The sequence below is a fragment of the Phyllobates terribilis genome, unplaced genomic scaffold (genome assembly GCF_046119375.1).
Source record: "Phyllobates terribilis strain yellow unplaced genomic scaffold, ASM4611937v1 Scaffold_9__5_contigs__length_417890890, whole genome shotgun sequence".
NCBI lineage: Eukaryota > Metazoa > Chordata > Amphibia > Anura > Dendrobatidae > Phyllobates > Phyllobates terribilis.
Genome location: NW_027362769.1, coordinates 188,017,177 through 188,034,995, shown reverse-complemented (window position 1 = coordinate 188,034,995; position 17,819 = coordinate 188,017,177). Strand labels below are relative to the sequence as shown.

The 17,819-nt window shown below is 54.7% G+C and overlaps 2 protein-coding genes across 2 annotated transcripts in view; one reads left to right on the top strand and one right to left on the bottom strand.

Moving 5' to 3' along the window:
* ADCY5 (adenylate cyclase 5) overlaps positions 1-6,502 on the top strand; it is a 268,384-nt gene extending 261,882 nt beyond the window's left edge. Inside the window, exons 15-21 of the mRNA XM_073647525.1 lie at positions 3-178; positions 559-585; positions 3,343-3,475; positions 3,586-3,849; positions 4,155-4,359; positions 4,802-4,926; positions 5,004-6,502. Coding sequence (XP_073503626.1) covers positions 3-178; positions 559-585; positions 3,343-3,475; positions 3,586-3,849; positions 4,155-4,359; positions 4,802-4,926; positions 5,004-5,132 — 1,059 coding nt within the window. The 3' untranslated portion in view covers positions 5,133-6,502. The remainder of the gene's footprint in view (positions 1-2; positions 179-558; positions 586-3,342; positions 3,476-3,585; positions 3,850-4,154; positions 4,360-4,801; positions 4,927-5,003) is intronic.
* Positions 6,503-12,725: 6,223 nt separating this feature from the next.
* The window catches only part of SEC22A (SEC22 homolog A, vesicle trafficking protein), a 30,732-nt gene continuing 25,638 nt past the window's right edge, over positions 12,726-17,819 (bottom strand). The window contains exons 4-7 of the mRNA XM_073647524.1: positions 17,463-17,642; positions 16,493-16,611; positions 14,959-15,021; positions 12,726-13,082 (exon numbers count right to left, since the gene is read on the bottom strand). Of these exons, the coding sequence (XP_073503625.1) occupies positions 12,882-13,082; positions 14,959-15,021; positions 16,493-16,611; positions 17,463-17,642 (563 nt within the window). The 3' untranslated portion in view covers positions 12,726-12,881. The remainder of the gene's footprint in view (positions 13,083-14,958; positions 15,022-16,492; positions 16,612-17,462; positions 17,643-17,819) is intronic.

Below are 17,819 nucleotides of genomic sequence, written 5' to 3'. Positions count from 1 at the left end.
AGTACTTCACCGCCTGCGTCCTCCTCAGCCTCCTGGCCTGCTCCGTCTTTCTCCAGATCAGCAGCATTGGGAAACTCATTCTGATGCTGATCATCGAGCTCGTCTACGTCATTATCGTGGAGGTCCCGCAGGTGGCGCTGTTTGATAACGCAGATCTGCTGGTGGCAGCCAATGGGATGTGAGTATCAGTACTGGCGCTTTTATTAGAGGAACTCACGCGTTATCATCCGCAGTACATTACTTATGCTCCAGAGCAGCACTCACAGTTCTAGTGGCTTCAGAGCTGAAATCTCCCAGCATCCCCTTTGATCAGCACCTGCACAGAGATTGTCCTTGTGATTTGCGGTGGGATGTGTCCGCGTTATCACTGGCGATCTGCCCCCTGTATTATAGGCGCTGACTTGGCTGTGGAGAGTCTGTGGACCGACCCTGCTGCTCTGCTGTCAGTTATGTAGGATAGCCAGGAGGATGGCGCCATCTAGTGCTGGGAGCGCAGCGCTGCAGGGTGATGAACCGCCACCGCCTGGTACTGATTATCTTCTGCTTCTTCTCTTACAGCGAATTATCCAACTCCACCATGAACTGGTAAGAAGCGCGGCCTCGTCCTTCTGTCTGATATTGAGGTTCTCATTAGCACATTTTAATGGAAAAATCCCGTAATTATCTGAAAACGTTCAACTTTTTTTGCCAACAACAAAATAATGCGTTCGCCATAAGAGATTTTCTGCCCCTCCCCCCCGGATTCATTAGGAGACGCGCACCCTTTAATCTGAAGGGCGCCGGAGTACAATGCGCCCCATTTATTTTTCTCCTTTAGGCATCAGTTTCCCATCCAGAGGCTGAAAAGCCCCAAACTTCTCACAGCTGACTGTTTGTTGCACTTGTATCCAGTTGAGACGATCCTCTGAGCCGCAGAACCGGGCACCAATCACATTGAAAGTCGTCATCCGATGGCTGCTACAAATGTATCGGTGCAGGAAACGTGACAGCGTCCCGGGACAGGAGGGATCTGTGCTGAGGGTGGTCCGCGCTGATACACAGCTGAGAGCTTGTTACAGTGTGAGCAGGAAACGTGACAGCGTCCCGGGACAGGAGGGATCTGTGCTGAGGGTGGTCCGCGCTGATACACAGCTGAGAGCTTGTTACAGTGTGAGCAGGAAACGTGACAGCGTCCCGGGACAGGAGGGATCTGTGCTGAGGGTGGTCCGCGCTAATACACAGCTGAGAGCTTGTTACAGTGTGAGCAGGAAACGTGACAGCGTCCCGGGACAGGAGGGATCTGTGCTGAGGGTGGTCCGCACTGATACACAGCTGAGAGCTTGTTACAGTGTGAGCAGGAAACGTGACAGCGTCCCTGGACAGGAGAGATCTGTGCTGAGGGTGGTCCGCGCTGATACACAGCTGAGAGCTTGTTACAGTGTGAGCAGGAAACGTGACAGCGTCCCGGGACAGGAGGGATCTGTGCTGAGGGTGGTCCGCACTGATACACAGCTGAGAGCTTGTTACAGTGTGAGCAGGAAACGTGACAGCGTCCCTGGACAGGAGGGATCTGTGCTGAGGGTGGTCCGCGCTGATACACAGCTGAGAGCTTGTTACAGTGTGAGCAGGAAACATGACAGCGTCCCTGGACCGGAGGGATCTATGCTGAGGGTGGTCCGCGCTGATACACAGCTGAGAGCTTGTTACAGTGTGAGCAGGAAACGTGACAGCGTCCCGGGACAGGAGGGATCTGTGCTGAGGGTGGTCCGCGCTGATACACAGCTGAGAGCTTGTTACAGTGTGAGCAGGAAACGTGACAGCGTCCCTGGACTGGAGGGATCTGTGCTGAGGGTGGTCCGCGCTGATACACAGCTGACAGCTTGTTACAGTGTGAGCAGGAAACGTGACAGCGTCCCTGGACCGGAGGGATCTGTGCTGAGGGTGGTCCGCGCTAATACACAGCTGAGAGCTTGTTACAGTGTGAGCAGGAAACGTGACAGTGTCCCGGGACAGGAGGGATCTGTGCTGAGGGTGGTCCGCGCTGATACACAGCTGACAGCTTGTTACAGTGTGAGCAGGAAACGTGACAGCGTCCCGGGACAGGAGAGATCTGTGCTGAGGGTGGTCCGCGCTGATACACAGCGGAGAGCTTGTTACAGTGTGAGCAGGAAACGTGACAGCGTCCCGGGACAGGAGGGATCTATGCTGAGGGTGGTCCGCGCTGATACACAGCTGAGAGCTTGTTACAGTGTGAGCAGGAAACGTGACAGCGTCCCGGGACAGGAGAGATCTGTGCTGAGGGTGGTCCGCGCTGATACACAGCTGACAGCTTGTTACAGTGTGAGCAGGAAACGTGACAGCGTCCCGGGACAGGAGAGATCTGTGCTGAGGGTGGTCCGCGCTGATACACAGCTGAGAGCTTGTTACAGTGTGAGCAGGAAACGTGACAGCGTCCCGGGACAGGAGGGATCTATGCTGAGGGTGGTCCGCGCTGATACACAGCTGAGAGCTTGTTACAGTGTGAGCAGGAAACGTGACAGCGTCCCGGGACAGGAGAGATCTGTGCTGAGGGTGGTCCGCGCTGATACACAGCTGAGAGCTTGTTACAGTGTGAGCAGGAAACGTGACAGCGTCCCGGGACAGGAGGGATCTGTGCTGAGGGTGGTCCGCGCTGATACACAGCTGACAGCTTGTTACAGTGTGAGCAGGAAACGTGACAGCGTCCCGGGACAGGAGGGATCTGTGCTGAGGGTGGTCCGCGCTGATACACAGCTGAGAGCTTGTTACAGTGTGAGCAGGAAACGTGACAGCGTCCCGGGACAGGAGGGATCTGTGCTGAGGGTGGTCCGCGCTGATACACAGCTGACAGCTTGTTACAGTGTGAGCAGGAAACGTGACAGCGTCCCGGGACAGGAGAGATCTGTGCTGAGGGTGGTCCGCGCTGATACACAACTGAGAGCTTGTTACAGTGTGAGCAGGAAACGTGACAGCGTCCCGGTACAGGAGGGATCTGTGCTGAGGGTGGTCCGCGCTGATACACAGCTGAGAGCTTGTTACAGTGTGAGCAGGATTAGGTCAGGACAGGTTTCCAGAATATTTTGTTTAATTTTCCTAGAAAATCCCTTTTAGGAATTGGTGAAAGTAGAGGTTTGATTGCTGCCGTCTCACCAGTTATTCCCAGAACATGGAGAAGATGGTTTATAGTGATGGCGGTGAGAGCTCATCCCACAGTCCGGCGTCTGAACTTCCAGATATTGTGACTTTGCCCATGAGGTGGTAATCCCACCCTCCGGATGTTACCGTCGTCCCCCCGGTATCCTACTGATCGCGCCCCAGATGAGACGTCTCTTGTTGTCTCCACAGCACGGATGGCGTTCCCAGAGTCACCCTGAAGATCGCCACGCCGGTGATCATCAGCGTCTTCGTGCTGGCGCTCTACCTCCACGCTCAGCAGGTGGAGTCCACCGCCCGGCTGGACTTTCTATGGAAGCTCCAGGTACAGGATGGATCTCGGCTATGGGGTCATGTCACCTGTCCGCCCGAGGGGCACAGCGCCAATTTCTCTCCTGGATCTTGCACCTTATGTCGACCTACTTTGTCTTCCAGGCCACCGAGGAGAAGGAGGAGATGGAGGAGCTGCAGGCCTACAACCGCCGTCTCCTGCACAACATTCTCCCCAAGGACGTGGCGGCGCATTTCCTGGCACGGGAGCGGCGTAACGACGAGCTGTATTACCAGTCCTGCGAGTGCGTGGCCGTCATGTTCGCGTCCATCAGCAACTTCTCCGAGTTCTACGTGGAACTTGAGGCCAACAACGAAGGCGTGGAGTGTCTGCGGCTACTCAACGAGATCATCGCCGACTTCGATGAGGTGAGGCTGGAAGGGACGCCATCACTTATCTCGGGTTGTTCTAGATCCGAACTCTGTGAAAATTCACCTGCGTGTGAACCAGTCCTAAAAAACCACTCCCAGTCACTGCTCACATCCAGAGCTGCACCGACTACTCTGCGGTTAGTTTGCCCACTGTGTGTTGCGTCTGGTAGATTTATCAGATCGCTGATGTATGGAGTAAACACTACATCTCCCACAATGCCTTGCAGCAGGGTACAGACCCCCGACCCCCCCCACTGCTCATGTGGTCGTGCGGCTGATGACGGATCTCGGTCTCTTCACAGATCATCAGTGAGGACGAGTTCCGGCAGCTGGAGAAGATCAAGACCATCGGCAGCACCTACATGGCGGCCTCGGGACTGAACGACACGACTTACGACAAGGCGGGAAAGTCGCACATCAAGGCGCTGGCGGATTATGCAATGAGACTGATGGATCAGATGAAATACATCAACGAGCACTCATTCAACAACTTCCAGATGAAAATCGGTGGGTGCAGCGGGGGGGGGGGGGGGGGGAGGACGGGAACAGTGGACTCCCAGCCAAAAACTCATCCCTGTGTCCGCCCGCCGGCCCCCCGTGCCAGGCATAGCACAGCAGATCGGTTTTTCCTGGATTAATCCTTTTGAGGTTTGAGTTACGTTAATATTTGAAGCTGAGATTTAGGCTGCTGTTTGTCAGATTATTACAAACTGAGGGCGAACCACCTGCGAGATTCAGTCTGCGTCGGTCATGGGTCAGCGGATCCCTTCCTGCCTCTCTCTGTACCGAGCACCCGACATACAGCAGCTCATATCTCAGCTTCCCCAATGTCTGAATGGTCAGATACTGTGCGCTGAGTAATGGCGACAGCTGGCAGCGGTAGATGAAGCGTGGGCACCGCCCGCCCACCAAATATCCCATGAAGCTGATCTCAGCTGTTGTTTCTCAGGACTGAACATCGGACCCGTGGTTGCTGGTGTCATAGGTGCTCGTAAACCCCAGTACGACATTTGGGGGAACACGGTCAATGTGGCGAGTCGTATGGACAGCACTGGCGTCCCTGAGCGGATTCAGGTGGGTGATGGCGCTGGACCCTCCATGCGCTGCTGAGATTTGGATGCTGTTTGCTCAGTGCTGCTGTTGCGTTTCAGGTCACCGCCGATCTCCAGCAGGTCCTGGCCGCCTGTAATTACACGCTGGAGTGCCGGGGGGTGGTCAAAGTGAAAGGCAAAGGCGAGATGACCACCTACTTCCTAAATGAAGGACCCTCAAGCAGTTAGCGATGCAGGAGAAGCTCAGCTACCACCGTGCACTGATATATGTCCACCGTACCCGCCGGCGAGGAGCCAACACGGCTGCGAGCAGCCACACGACCCAGGAGCTCCGTCAGGCTGACGGTGATCGACCAAAGATGATGAAGGTATAAACGTCTGCGCAGGAGACGAGCGGAGGACGGAGATATTTATTAAACGACTCATTGATTTCCTCTATGAAGGAAGGAATGTATTACAGTACCAGACCGACGGTAATGTACATGGCGGACTAGCAATGAATTGAAACGCGTCACAACCGTCCCACGGCCTTTTTTCTTGTGACCAGACCCCAGTCAGTAGGAATTCTCTCACTACCTGACACCACATTTGGTAGAAGATGCGGGCAGGACAAATATCTCTTTATTTATTACTAGAGAAACACATGTAAAGTGACCCCGTCCCCCGTACATGCCGAGGAGGCCATGTTGTGAGTTGGTGAAAAGTATAAAAGGCACAGGGCGTCTCCTCCCCGTGGTGGGTGCTGCCAGGTTCACTTTAGGGCCGGGCCCCGGACCCGCCAGGAGATCTGCACCTTTTTGTAATTTTATTTTGTAATATTTTAGTTGAAGATCTAGTAAAAAAAAAAAAAAAAAACACAGAGGATATATTTTGTAAATTCTATACCAAGGCTGACGCCGAGTGAACTGAGCACACAGCGCGTTTCCATCCAGGATAGTACCAGTAGTTCTCATTTCCCAGCTTCCAGACCCGGCAGTTTCACGAGCAGCCCGATATACAGCAGAATGCAAGCGCTCCCCGAACCCGGCAGATTGGCACGGCCGGGGCTGAGCTTACGGGGGCAGGTTACGTTACGACGCGCGCTCGGCGTCTGCTCTCAGAACGCACATCAAACAGCAGCTGCACCAGAGAAAGTGCCACAAAACCGTAGGTGGTACATTGGGTTTTGTACCTTCAGATTTCTGCCGCCGGACGAGTGCATCGCGGTTTGTTTTTTGTTTTTTTTTTTGTTGCAAGTCACAAGTATGAAAATACAGCAAGCCCTGTACACGAAGGCGTTTCCAAATGCAAATCCAAATTTTTAAGACCTCATTCACATTTACGTATCACCTGGATGGTGAAATGAAGCGGTGGCTCACATTACCACAGCCGGGCTGTAGGGGGCATTGCAGCTCGTGGAGGGGCGGCTTTCGGGACACTGACGGCGATATCTGTCCAGCAGCTGCTCCTGGCAGAATTGCAGAGGTTTTTTTTTTGTAAATCTTGCAGTCCTCCGCAGTCTCTCCTCATTCTCCACCGTGTCCTCTTGTCCTCTGCGGTCTCGTCTCATTCTCCACGGTGTCCTCTTGTCCTCTGCGGTCTCGTCTCATTCTCCACCGTGTCCTCTTGTCCTCTGCGGTCTCGTCTCATTCTCCACCGTGTCCTCTTGTCCTCCGCAGTCTCTCCTCATTCTCCACCGTGTCCTCTTGTCCTCTGCGGTCTCGTCTCATTCTCCACGGTGTCCTCTTGTCCTCTGCGGTCTCGTCTCATTCTCCACGGTGTCCTCTTGTCCTCCACAGTCTCTCCTCATTCTCCACGGTGTCCTCTTGTCCTCTGCGGTCTCGTCTCGTTCTCCACGGTGTCCTCTGCGGTCTCGTCTCGTTCTCCACGGTGTCCTCTGCGGTCTCGTCTCGTTCTCCACGGTGTCCTCTTGTCCTCTGCGGTCTCGTCTCGTTCTCCACGGTGTCCTCTTGTCCTCTGCGGTCTCGTCTCGTTCTCCACGGTGTCCTCTTGTCCTCTGCGGTCTCGTCTCATTCTCCACGGTGTCTTCTCATAGTCCGCGATATCTTCTTTTCCTCCGCTGTCTCTTCTCATTCTCCACAGTGTCCTCTTATCCTCCGCGGTCTCTTCTCATTCTCCACCGTGTCCTCTTGTCCTCCACGGTCTCTTCTCATTCTCCACAGTGTTCTCTTGTCCTCCGCGGTCTCCTCATTCTCCACCGTGTCCTCTTGTCCTCCGCGGTCTCTTCTCATTCTCCACCGTGTCCTCTTGTCCTCCGCGGTCTCTTCTCATTCTCCACCGTGTCCTCTTGTCCTCCGCGGTCTCTTCTCATTCTCCACCGTGTCCTCTTGTCTTCCGCAGTCTCTTCTCATTCTCCACCGTGTCCTCTTGTCTTCCGCAGTCTCTTCTCATTCTCCACCGTGTCCTCTTGTCTTCCGCAGTCTCTTCTCATTCTCCACGGTGTCCTCTTGTCCTCCGCTGTCTCGTCTCATTCTCCACGGTGTCCTCTTGTCCTCCGCGGTCTCTTCTCATTCTCCACCGTGTCCTCTTGTCCTCCGCGGTCTCTTCTCATTCTCCACCGTGTCCTCTTGTCCTCCGCGGTCTCTTCTCATTCTCCACCGTGTCCTCTTGTCCTCCGCGGTCTCTTCTCATTCTCCACCGTGTCCTCTTGTCTTCCGCAGTCTCTTCTCATTCTCCACCGTGTCCTCTTGTCCTCCGCGGTCTCTTCTCATTCTCCACCGTGTCCTCTTGTCCTCCGCGGTCTCTTCTCATTCTCCACCGTGTCCTCTTGTCCTCCGCGGTCTCTTCTCATTCTCCACCGTGTCCTCTTGTCCTCCGCGGTCTCTTCTCATTCTCCACCGTGTCCTCTTGTCTTCCGCAGTCTCTTCTCATTCTCCACCGTGTCCTCTTGTCTTCCGCAGTCTCTTCTCATTCTCCACCGTGTCCTCTTGTCTTCCGCAGTCTCTTCTCATTCTCCACGGTGTCCTCTTGTCCTCTGCGGTCTCGTCTCGTTCTCCACGGTGTCCTCTGCGGTCTCGTCTCGTTCTCCACGGTGTCCTCTGCGGTCTCGTCTCGTTCTCCACGGTGTCCTCTTGTCCTCTGCGGTCTCGTCTCGTTCTCCACGGTGTCCTCTTGTCCTCTGCGGTCTCGTCTCGTTCTCCACGGTGTCCTCTTGTCCTCTGCGGTCTCGTCTCATTCTCCACGGTGTCTTCTCATAGTCCGCGATATCTTCTTTTCCTCCGCTGTCTCTTCTCATTCTCCACAGTGTCCTCTTATCCTCCGCGGTCTCTTCTCATTCTCCACCGTGTCCTCTTGTCCTCCACGGTCTCTTCTCATTCTCCACAGTGTTCTCTTGTCCTCCGCGGTCTCCTCATTCTCCACCGTGTCCTCTTGTCCTCCGCGGTCTCTTCTCATTCTCCACCGTGTCCTCTTGTCCTCCGCGGTCTCTTCTCATTCTCCACCGTGTCCTCTTGTCCTCCGCGGTCTCTTCTCATTCTCCACCGTGTCCTCTTGTCTTCCGCAGTCTCTTCTCATTCTCCACCGTGTCCTCTTGTCTTCCGCAGTCTCTTCTCATTCTCCACCGTGTCCTCTTGTCTTCCGCAGTCTCTTCTCATTCTCCACGGTGTCCTCTTGTCCTCCGCTGTCTCGTCTCATTCTCCACGGTGTCCTCTTGTCCTCCGCGGTCTCTTCTCATTCTCCACCGTGTCCTCTTGTCCTCCGCGGTCTCTTCTCATTCTCCACCGTGTCCTCTTGTCCTCCGCGGTCTCTTCTCATTCTCCACCGTGTCCTCTTGTCCTCCGCGGTCTCTTCTCATTCTCCACCGTGTCCTCTTGTCTTCCGCAGTCTCTTCTCATTCTCCACCGTGTCCTCTTGTCCTCCGCGGTCTCTTCTCATTCTCCACCGTGTCCTCTTGTCCTCCGCGGTCTCTTCTCATTCTCCACCGTGTCCTCTTGTCCTCCGCGGTCTCTTCTCATTCTCCACCGTGTCCTCTTGTCTTCCGCAGTCTCTTCTCATTCTCCACCGTGTCCTCTTGTCTTCCGCAGTCTCTTCTCATTCTCCACCGTGTCCTCTTGTCTTCCGCAGTCTCTTCTCATTCTCCACCGTGTCCTCTTGTCTTCCGCAGTCTCTTCTCATTCTCCACGGTGTCCTCTTGTCCTCCGCTGTCTCGTCTCATTCTCCACGGTGTCCTCTTGTCTTCCGCAGTCTCTTCTCATTCTCCACCGTGTCCTCTTGTCTTCCGCGGTCTCTTCTCATTCTCCACCGTGTCCTCTTGTCCTCCGCGGTCTCCTCATTCTCCACGGTGTTCTCTTGTCCTCCGCGGTCTCGTCTTATTCTCCACGGTGTCTTCTCATTGTCTGCGATGTCGTCTTTTCCTCCACGGTCTCATCTTGTCCTCCGCGGTCTCTCCTCATTCTCCACGGTGTTCTCTTGTCCTTCGCGGTCTCGTCTTATTCTCCACGGTGTCTTATCATTGTCCGCGATGTCGTCTTTTCCTCCACGGTGTCCTCCACGGTCTCCTCATTCTCCACCGTGTCCTCTTGTCCTCCGCAGTCTCCTCATTCTCCACCGTGTCCTCTTGTCCTCCGCGGTCTCCTCATTCTCCACGGTGTTCTCTTGTCCTCCGCGGTCTCGTCTTATTCTCCACGGTGTCTTCTCATTGTCTGCGATGTCGTCTTTTCCTCCACGGTCTCATCTTGTCCTCCGCGGTCTCTCCTCATTCTCCACGGTGTTCTCTTGTCCTTCGCGGTCTCGTCTTATTCTCCACGGTGTCTTATCATTGTCCGCGATGTCGTCTTTTCCTCCACGGTCTCCTCCACGGTCTCCTCATTCTCCACCGTGTCCTCTTGTCCTCCGCAGTCTCCTCATTCTCCACGGTGTTCTCTTGTCCTCCGCGGTCTCGTCTTATTCTCCACGGTGTCTTCTCATTGTCTGCGATGTCGTCTTTTCCTCCACGGTCTCATCTTGTCCTCCGCGGTCTCTCCTTATTCTCCACGGTGTCCTCTGCGGTCTCGTCTTATTCTCCATGGCGTCTTCTCATTGTCCGCGATGTCGTCTTTTCCTCCGCGGTGTCTTCTCGTTATACCGGGGGTCTCCTCTTGTCCTGCTGGCAGTGACGGGGTTACAGCGCTGGTCGTATATCGTCTTCCCGTGAAGCTGCCCGGTCTTTCCATGTAGGAGACGCGTCCACATCACTATAGGTTTCCAGACACTTTCCTTATATTATTTATAATTCACTCTGTTAAACGCTTCTTCCATCTGCGCCACGCCCACCCTGGTACCTGCAGACCCCGCGCCCCCCACGTCCTGTACCCTCCGCACTGTGCTCGCGGGCCTCACCTACATTGGCGACGTCTTTTGTTGGTCATTTGGTGCAGCGTTGATTTCCCATGGAAACTAAACATCTACATTAAATGCTGTTTTACTGCTGTCCTTGTGGTTTATGTGGGGGCCGGCGGGACGACGCTCTGCTGGACCACCGCTGTCTGCACATTAGACATACTCCAGTCCCATCCAGAGCTGCATTTATAATTCAGCTCGCTACCACCTGGAACCTGTCAGCACTGAGTATATGACAATGCACCACTGCAGATCATTCTCTGTATAATGAACCAGCAGGAAGCAGCGGTGTACAGAGAACCAGCAGAATGGTGAATGCAGCTCCGAAGGTAATTGGAGAAGACAAGATGGAACTCCTGACCTACACAACATTACTGGAGCTACAAGGATGGATCTATGGCAGCGACATCTGAGTGATGGAATATTCATTCTTTAGGCCCAGGTTGTAGCAGTGACTAACCCTTCACCCCACAGCGATGGTCCTGCAGTTAGTCACTATCGAAGAGGGTTCATTCATACAAAGGGCGGGCAGCCACCATGACAAACTTTCTGAAAACTTTTCTATCACTGGCAGCAATAAAAGATCGTCAGACTCAGACGATGATTAAGGTTTATTTACCCTGGAATGGACCGTCCCTTTAAATGTCTTACGATCACAAAGGAAACAAAACTTTTCTGCAAAAAAAAAAGGCAGCAGTAAAGCAAAGTTTTAGTCCTGTCCTCCAAAAAACGCCCCCTACTCTCCCCCACTGTCTCTACCGCAGCTCCCTCTTCCCCCACGCCGGCGCTCCCGCAGCTCGTCACCCCCCCGGCGCTCCCGCAGGTCGTCCGTCCCCTCCCCGCTGACACTCCCACAGGTCGTCTGTCCCCTCCCCGCTGGCACTCTGTCCCCTCCCCGCTGGCACTCCCACAGGTCCCACCCCCCACCCCTCCCCGATGCTCCAGCAGGTCGGTCCGTCCCCGCCGTCTCTCCCACAGGTCCCCTCTCCCCACGCCAGCGCTCCCGCAGTTGCCCCCTCCCTGCAGGCCTCCCCCCCCCGCCGCTCCCACAGGTCGTCCGTCCCCTCCCGCTGGCACTCCACCAGGTCCCACCCCTCCCTCCCCAGCGCTCCTGCAGGTCAGTCCGTCCCCGCCGTCTCTCCCGCAGCTCATAAGTCCCCTCCCCACTGGCACTCCCACAGGTCCCCCCCCCCCGTCTCTCCCACAGGTCCCCCCTGCAGGTCACCCACCCCTGCCAGCGCTCCTGCAGGTCAGTCTGTCCCCGCCGTCTCTCCCGCAGCTCATAAGTCCCCTCCCCACTGGCACTCCCACAGGTCCCCCCCCCGTCTCTCCCACAGGTCCCCCCTGCAGGTCACCCACCCCTGCCAGCGCTCCTGCAGGTCAGTCTGTCCCCGCCGTCTCTCCCGCAGGTCATAAGTCCCCTCCCCACTGGCACTCCCACAGGTCCCCCCCCCCCCTGTCTCTCCCACAGGTCCCCCCTGCAGGTCACCCACCCCTGCCAGCGCTCCTGCAGGTCAGTCTGTCCCCGCCGTCTCTCCCGCAGGTCATAAGTCCCCTCCCCGCTGGCACTCCCACAGGTCCCCCCCCCCTGTCTCTCCCACAGGTCCCCCCTGCAGGTCACCCACCCCTGCCAGCGCTCCTGCAGGTCAGTCTGTCCCCGCCGTCTCTCCCGCAGGTCATAAGTCCCCTCCCCGCTGGCACTCCCACAGGTCCCCCCCCCCCTGTCTCTCCCACAGGTCCCCCCTGCAGGTCACCCACCCCTGCCAGCGCTCCTGCAGGTCAGTCTGTCCCCGCCGTCTCTCCCGCAGGTCATAAGTCCCCTCCCCGCTGGCACTCCCACAGGTCCCCCCCCCCTGTCTCTCCCACAGGTCCCCCCTGCAGGTCACCCACCCCTGCCAGCGCTCCTGCAGGTCAGTCTGTCCCCGCCGTCTCTCCCGCAGGTCATAAGTCCCCTCCCCGCTGGCACTCCCACAGGTCCCCCCCCCCCTGTCTCTCCCACAGGTCCCCCCTGCAGGTCACCCACCCCTGCCAGCGCTCCTGCAGGAGTCAGTCCATGGTAGTAAAGTCCTGCAGTGCATCTGCCCCATAGAGGAGTCTGAGAGCCAACAGGAAAGCAGCAGATGGCTGCAACTACTGAAGACGTCAGAAGGGACAAGGTGAAGGACGGCAAAACCGCTACTGATCGCTCCCCAAGAGAGAACTGCAACCGTCATTACAAAGCAGGCGCAGTCCCATGTAAATAAGTCAGTACTCGTGTAAGCTAAATTTCTGCAACTGTGTAAAACTTTGCGCTTGAATTCTTCCTTGTTTTCAGGATCCCGCTTGCTGTCGGTGAACAGAACATTAATGTAATACACACAGCACACAGGTGAGACGTCTCGGTCGCAGACGCGCCCTCGCTCTTCTGGTCGGCGTCTTACGTCAGAATTTCACACCGGGACGAGGTCAGAACAGAATTATTTTATTTGTTAGAAACGAAATAAGGATAGACTGCCTTACAAAGGCAATAACTCCGGGGACGGCAGCGGTACGCAGCCCCGCCGCCAACGGTACGCAGCCCCGCCGCCAACACACGGCTGGCACTGGATGCAAAAAAAAAAAAAAGGCAGATATTAAGGAGACCGAGCACTTCCTCCAGCAGCGCAGCGGGCGGCGCCAGGGTCAGACGTTGTAATCGGGCGATTTACTCTCCGGCTGCCGCAGTCGGATCTGGAGAGTTGTGAAAGCTCCGACAGTGACGTGGAAGAAGAGCTGCCACAGATTACGCAGTTCATGCAGATACATGTTACACAGACAGATCAGACCGAACGCCAGGAATGACTTCATGTTCCTCCAGCTGGTGCTGTACAAGAACAGGTAACACTGCAAGAGACACAGCGGCTGACACCTGCGACAGTGCGGGAAATAGCACAAAGCATGGAGCAGAAGAATACAGTTCTGTATACAAGGAGCTCCCTCTAGTGGTGACTACAGACAGGATCTTATCATGTATCTCTGTATACAGGGAGCTCCCCCTAGTGGTGGATGCAGCCAGAATCTTATCCTGTATCTCTGTATACAAGGAGCTCCCTCTAGTGGTGACTACAGACAGGATCTTATCATGTATCTCTGTATACAGGGAGCTCCCCCTAGTGGTGGATGCAGACAGAATCTTATCCTGTATCTCTGTATACAGGGAGCTCCCCCTAGTGGTGGCTGCAGACAGAATCTTATCATGTATCTCTGTATACAGGGAGCTCCCCCTAGTGGTGGCTGCAGACAGGATCTTATCATGTATCTCTGTATACAGGGAGCTCCCCCTAGTGGTGGCTGCAGACAGGATCTTATCATGTATCTCTGTATACAGGGAGCTCCCCCTAGTGATGGCTGCAGACAGAATCTTATCATGTATCTATGTATACAGGGAGCTCCCCCTAGTGGTGGCTGCAGACAGAATCTTATCATGTATCTCTGTATACAGGGAGCTCCCCCTAGTGGTGTCTGCAGACAGGATCTTATCATGTATCTCTGTATACAGGGAGCTCCCTCTAGTGGTGACTGTAGACAGAATCTTATCATCTATCTCTGTATACAGGGAGCTCCTCCTAGTGGTGGCTGCAGACAGGATCTTATCATGTATCTCTGTATACAGGGAGCTCCCCCTAGTGGTGGCTGCAGACAGAATCTTATCATGTATCTCTGTATACAGGGAGCTCCCCCTAGTGGTGGCTGCAGACAGGATCTTATCATGTATCTCTGTATACAGGGAGCTCCCCCTAGTGGTGGCTGCAGACAGGATCTTATCATGTATCTCTGTATACAGGGAGCTCCCCCTAGTGGTGGCTGCAGACAGGATCTTATCATGTATCTCTGTATACAGGGAGCTCCCCCTAGTGGTGGCTGCAGACAGAATCTTATCATGTATCTCTGTATACAGGGAGCTCCCCCTGGTGGTGGCTGCAGACAGGATCTTATCATGTATCTCTGTATACAGGGAGCTCCCCCTAGTGGTGGCTGCAGACAGGATCTTATCCATGTATCTCTGCATACAGGGAGCTCCCCCTAGTGGTGACTGCAGACAGTATCTTATCATGTATCTCTGCATACAGGGAGCTCCCCCTGGTGGTGGCTGCAGACAGGATCTTATCATGTTTCTCTGTATACAGGGAGCTCCCCCTAGTGGTAGCTGCAGACAGAATCTTATCATGTATCTCTGTATACAGGGAGCTCCCCCTAGTGGTGGCTGCAGACAGGATCTTATCATGTATCTCAGTATACAGGGAGCTCCCCCTAGTGGTGGCTGCAGACAGGATCTTATCATGTATCTCTGTATACAGGGAGCTCCCCCTGGTGGTGGCTGCAGACAGGATCTTATCATGTATCTCAGTATACAGGGAGCTCCCCCTATTGGTGGCTGCAGACAGGATCTTATCATGTATCTCTGTATACAGGGAGCTCCCCCTAGTGGTGGCTGCAGACAGAATCTTATCATGTATCTCTGTAAACAGGGAGCTCCCCCTAGTGGTGACTGCAGACAGGATCTTATCATGTATCTCTGTATACAGGGAACTCCCCCTAGTGGTGGCTGCAGACAGGATCTTATCATGTATCTCTGTATACAGGGAGCTCCCCCTGGTGGTGGCTGCAGACAGGATCTTATCATGTATCTCTGTATACAGGGATCTCCCCCTAGTGGTGGCTGCAGACAGGATCTCATCATGTATCTCTGTATACAGGGAGCTCCCCCTGATACTGTTACCTGGTATAGGCAGGCGGCTGTTCCCAGGAAAAAGGCAATGACACAGCTGACATCATCATCATTCTGCAATATAGAGTTTCACAATTATTAAACTTCCATGTCTCTCCCATAATGTATCATTATTCCTATCATCTCTGACCCTAGGAGCTCACAATCTAAAGAGAAAGTAGTGAGAGACCCGTCAGGGTCCACAGAAAATCAGTTCACCCATGGATAAATGGATCCCTATAGCCCCAAGGATCTTGTAGTATTACAAGGTTCCACGATGAAGAAAACGTGTAAATCCAGCAAAATTCTTCATTTAAAGTCCATTAAAATCCACAAATATTAATAACTGCAGACGCGTTTCTGACTGATGTCCTTATATGTATGCAATGAATAAGGATGTCAGTCAGAAACGCGTCTGCAGTTATTAATATTTGTGGATTTTAATGAACTTTAAATGAAGAATAATTTTTTACTGGACCCTTTGCTGGATTTACACGTTTCCGTCACAATCTAATCTCCTATCACACAGTGTATCACTCTTCCCATCATCCCCAACCCCAGGAGGAAACAGCCGGATACAGTAGGATAGTGCGACACAATATGGCGGTATTATCGGTGTCAGCGAGCTGCACACGTTCCCAGCCCCCGACATCCACAATGTGAATTTGTCATATGTTTAAGGTAGAAAACTAACTCCGACCTCTTTACCGGCAGTACCAGACTCTGTCCAGCAGGGGGCGCTGTGGCTACATCAGAGGAGACGGAACTCCGGGTAACGGAGGCGATTTACATATGAAGAGGGGAATATATAGAAGGACGCGCTCGGCGCAGCGTGGGAGCAAGCGCTGCCCGTATCTGTCACCATCTGTAATTGGTTCATTACAGGCCTCCCGCCATCTCTGCTGACGCCAGGTGCACTCGCGGGTCACGATGTCTGCGGAGGCCGCGATTCAGCGTCGCTCTAGTCACGGGGCTGGAAAATATGTTCCCCTTATGTTCATAGCTGTTTGTGATGTTTATAGAGAAGACCCCCGCCCAGTTGACTGGGAAGATGGGGGGGCGGCTGACGAGGCGTCAGTCAGGAGGCGTCATGTCACCCAGCGATGTCAGCACAGGCAGCTGCTGCTCTCTGCCAGGTGACATTGTTATCTTTACACCCCTCTACACTTGCCCTGATGACGTTTTGTCATGCCCCGTGATGTCATTGTGCAGGACGCATGATGGCGGCAATGAGCGATGCGGTCCTGTGCGTGCAGATCGCCGCCGGTGCTCTCTGCTGTTACATATCTGTATTTTCTATCACTTACAGTAAACTAACAATGATTGACGGGTACAGAGGGAGGAGGACCCTGCCCCTGCGGGCTTACATGTACTCAGTGCATGGATCTGGTGGAGACGGGCGACTCCACACATTCACCCAGCGGCACCGAGCCCCCGGCCCGCAAGCCCCTTATACTCCGCGCACACGTCCTTCCCCCGCTCACACTCCGGGCCTGCCCCCACACACTCCACCCGCCCCTGCCCCTCCATAACCCGCACACGGTACCTGCAGCAGACTCTCCACCGAGTGGAATCCGCGGATGAGGTTGAGTCCGGCACACAGCAGACTGAGGAGGCAGGAGATGACCCCCGACAAGGTCAATGGCTCCAGCCGCTGGTGAGGAGCTGACGGGAGAGAAACCAGGCGTTAGACTGGCAATAAGGGCAGGCGGGCACAGGACGGGCACACAGAAGGAACACCTGTGTTTAATTCACTGGACTGGAAAGACTAACAACGGGACTGCCCCCCTCCCCCGATAGGCGGACCACCAGGGGATCATCAATAACCAAAAGTGGCCTGAAGCCTGAATCCCTGCAGAATGTAAAGGGGCCTTGCTGTCCCTCTCTGCGGACCCTCGTATACGTGCACACTCAGTTTGGATGAGCGTGCACGTGTTATTAACGAGCAGTCAGGAGGCCTCCATGTACATTATTCGGGTGGATGATCCCTCTGGCAGACATGACGGTTGTTATCCACGGTTTCGGGGGGCTTTACAGGAGGACGATGTCTTATTATACACGACCAGGTAGTTTATACCGCCGTGAGGCAGAAGCTACGTCTGATCGCTCAGAACAATGGACAGAATGACGCTCGGCCAAATGGACACATTACCTCCACTGAGGAGAAAGAAAAGCAGGAACAGGACAAGACTGCGGCCCCTTATCTCCGGCAGACAATGGGGTCAGAGGGACGATCCCTACAGTCCCATCCGCACGCTCCTTCCCGACATTGGGGGGACAGTACAGAAAGACAACAATGTCTGTGCCCAGTACAATGGCCACGACCGGGCAACAAACGAGAATCCGCTGCTGCCCTGAGGCCGATGTGATTCCATAAGTCGGCCGAGGGCGATTTCCTGTACAGGCACGGGGTCATGACAACACTGCCTGGACAGCCCGCCGGTCATACGCGGGAGGATGCTGGACCAGTGGTCACCAACTAAGGGAAAGAATGGTAGAAGGAGACCCTCGCTCACCTATCCCCTTGTAGGCCGGGTCTCTGCGGTGGCTGATCCCGTTCTCCAGGCCGAGCTCTTGCAGTGAGATCTGGTAGGGGGGCCGCAGTCGGATTTCTGTCTGCATGTCGGCAAGGTTCACCTTGGTGGTCAGTGACCGCGGGTTGTTGAATCTCTGCTTCGTCTTCTGTATGAAATTATCTGGAGGCGCAAAACAAAAATGTCAGAGGTAAAGTCTACACTAAACTATAGCGACACACCCGCCCCCTGCAGCCATGTCCTACAGCACTGTGCAAGAGGTAAGGAAGGAGGAGAAAGAGAAGAAGGAGGAGAAAGAGAGGGAGAAAGAGAAGAAGGAGGAGGAGAAAGAGAGAGAGA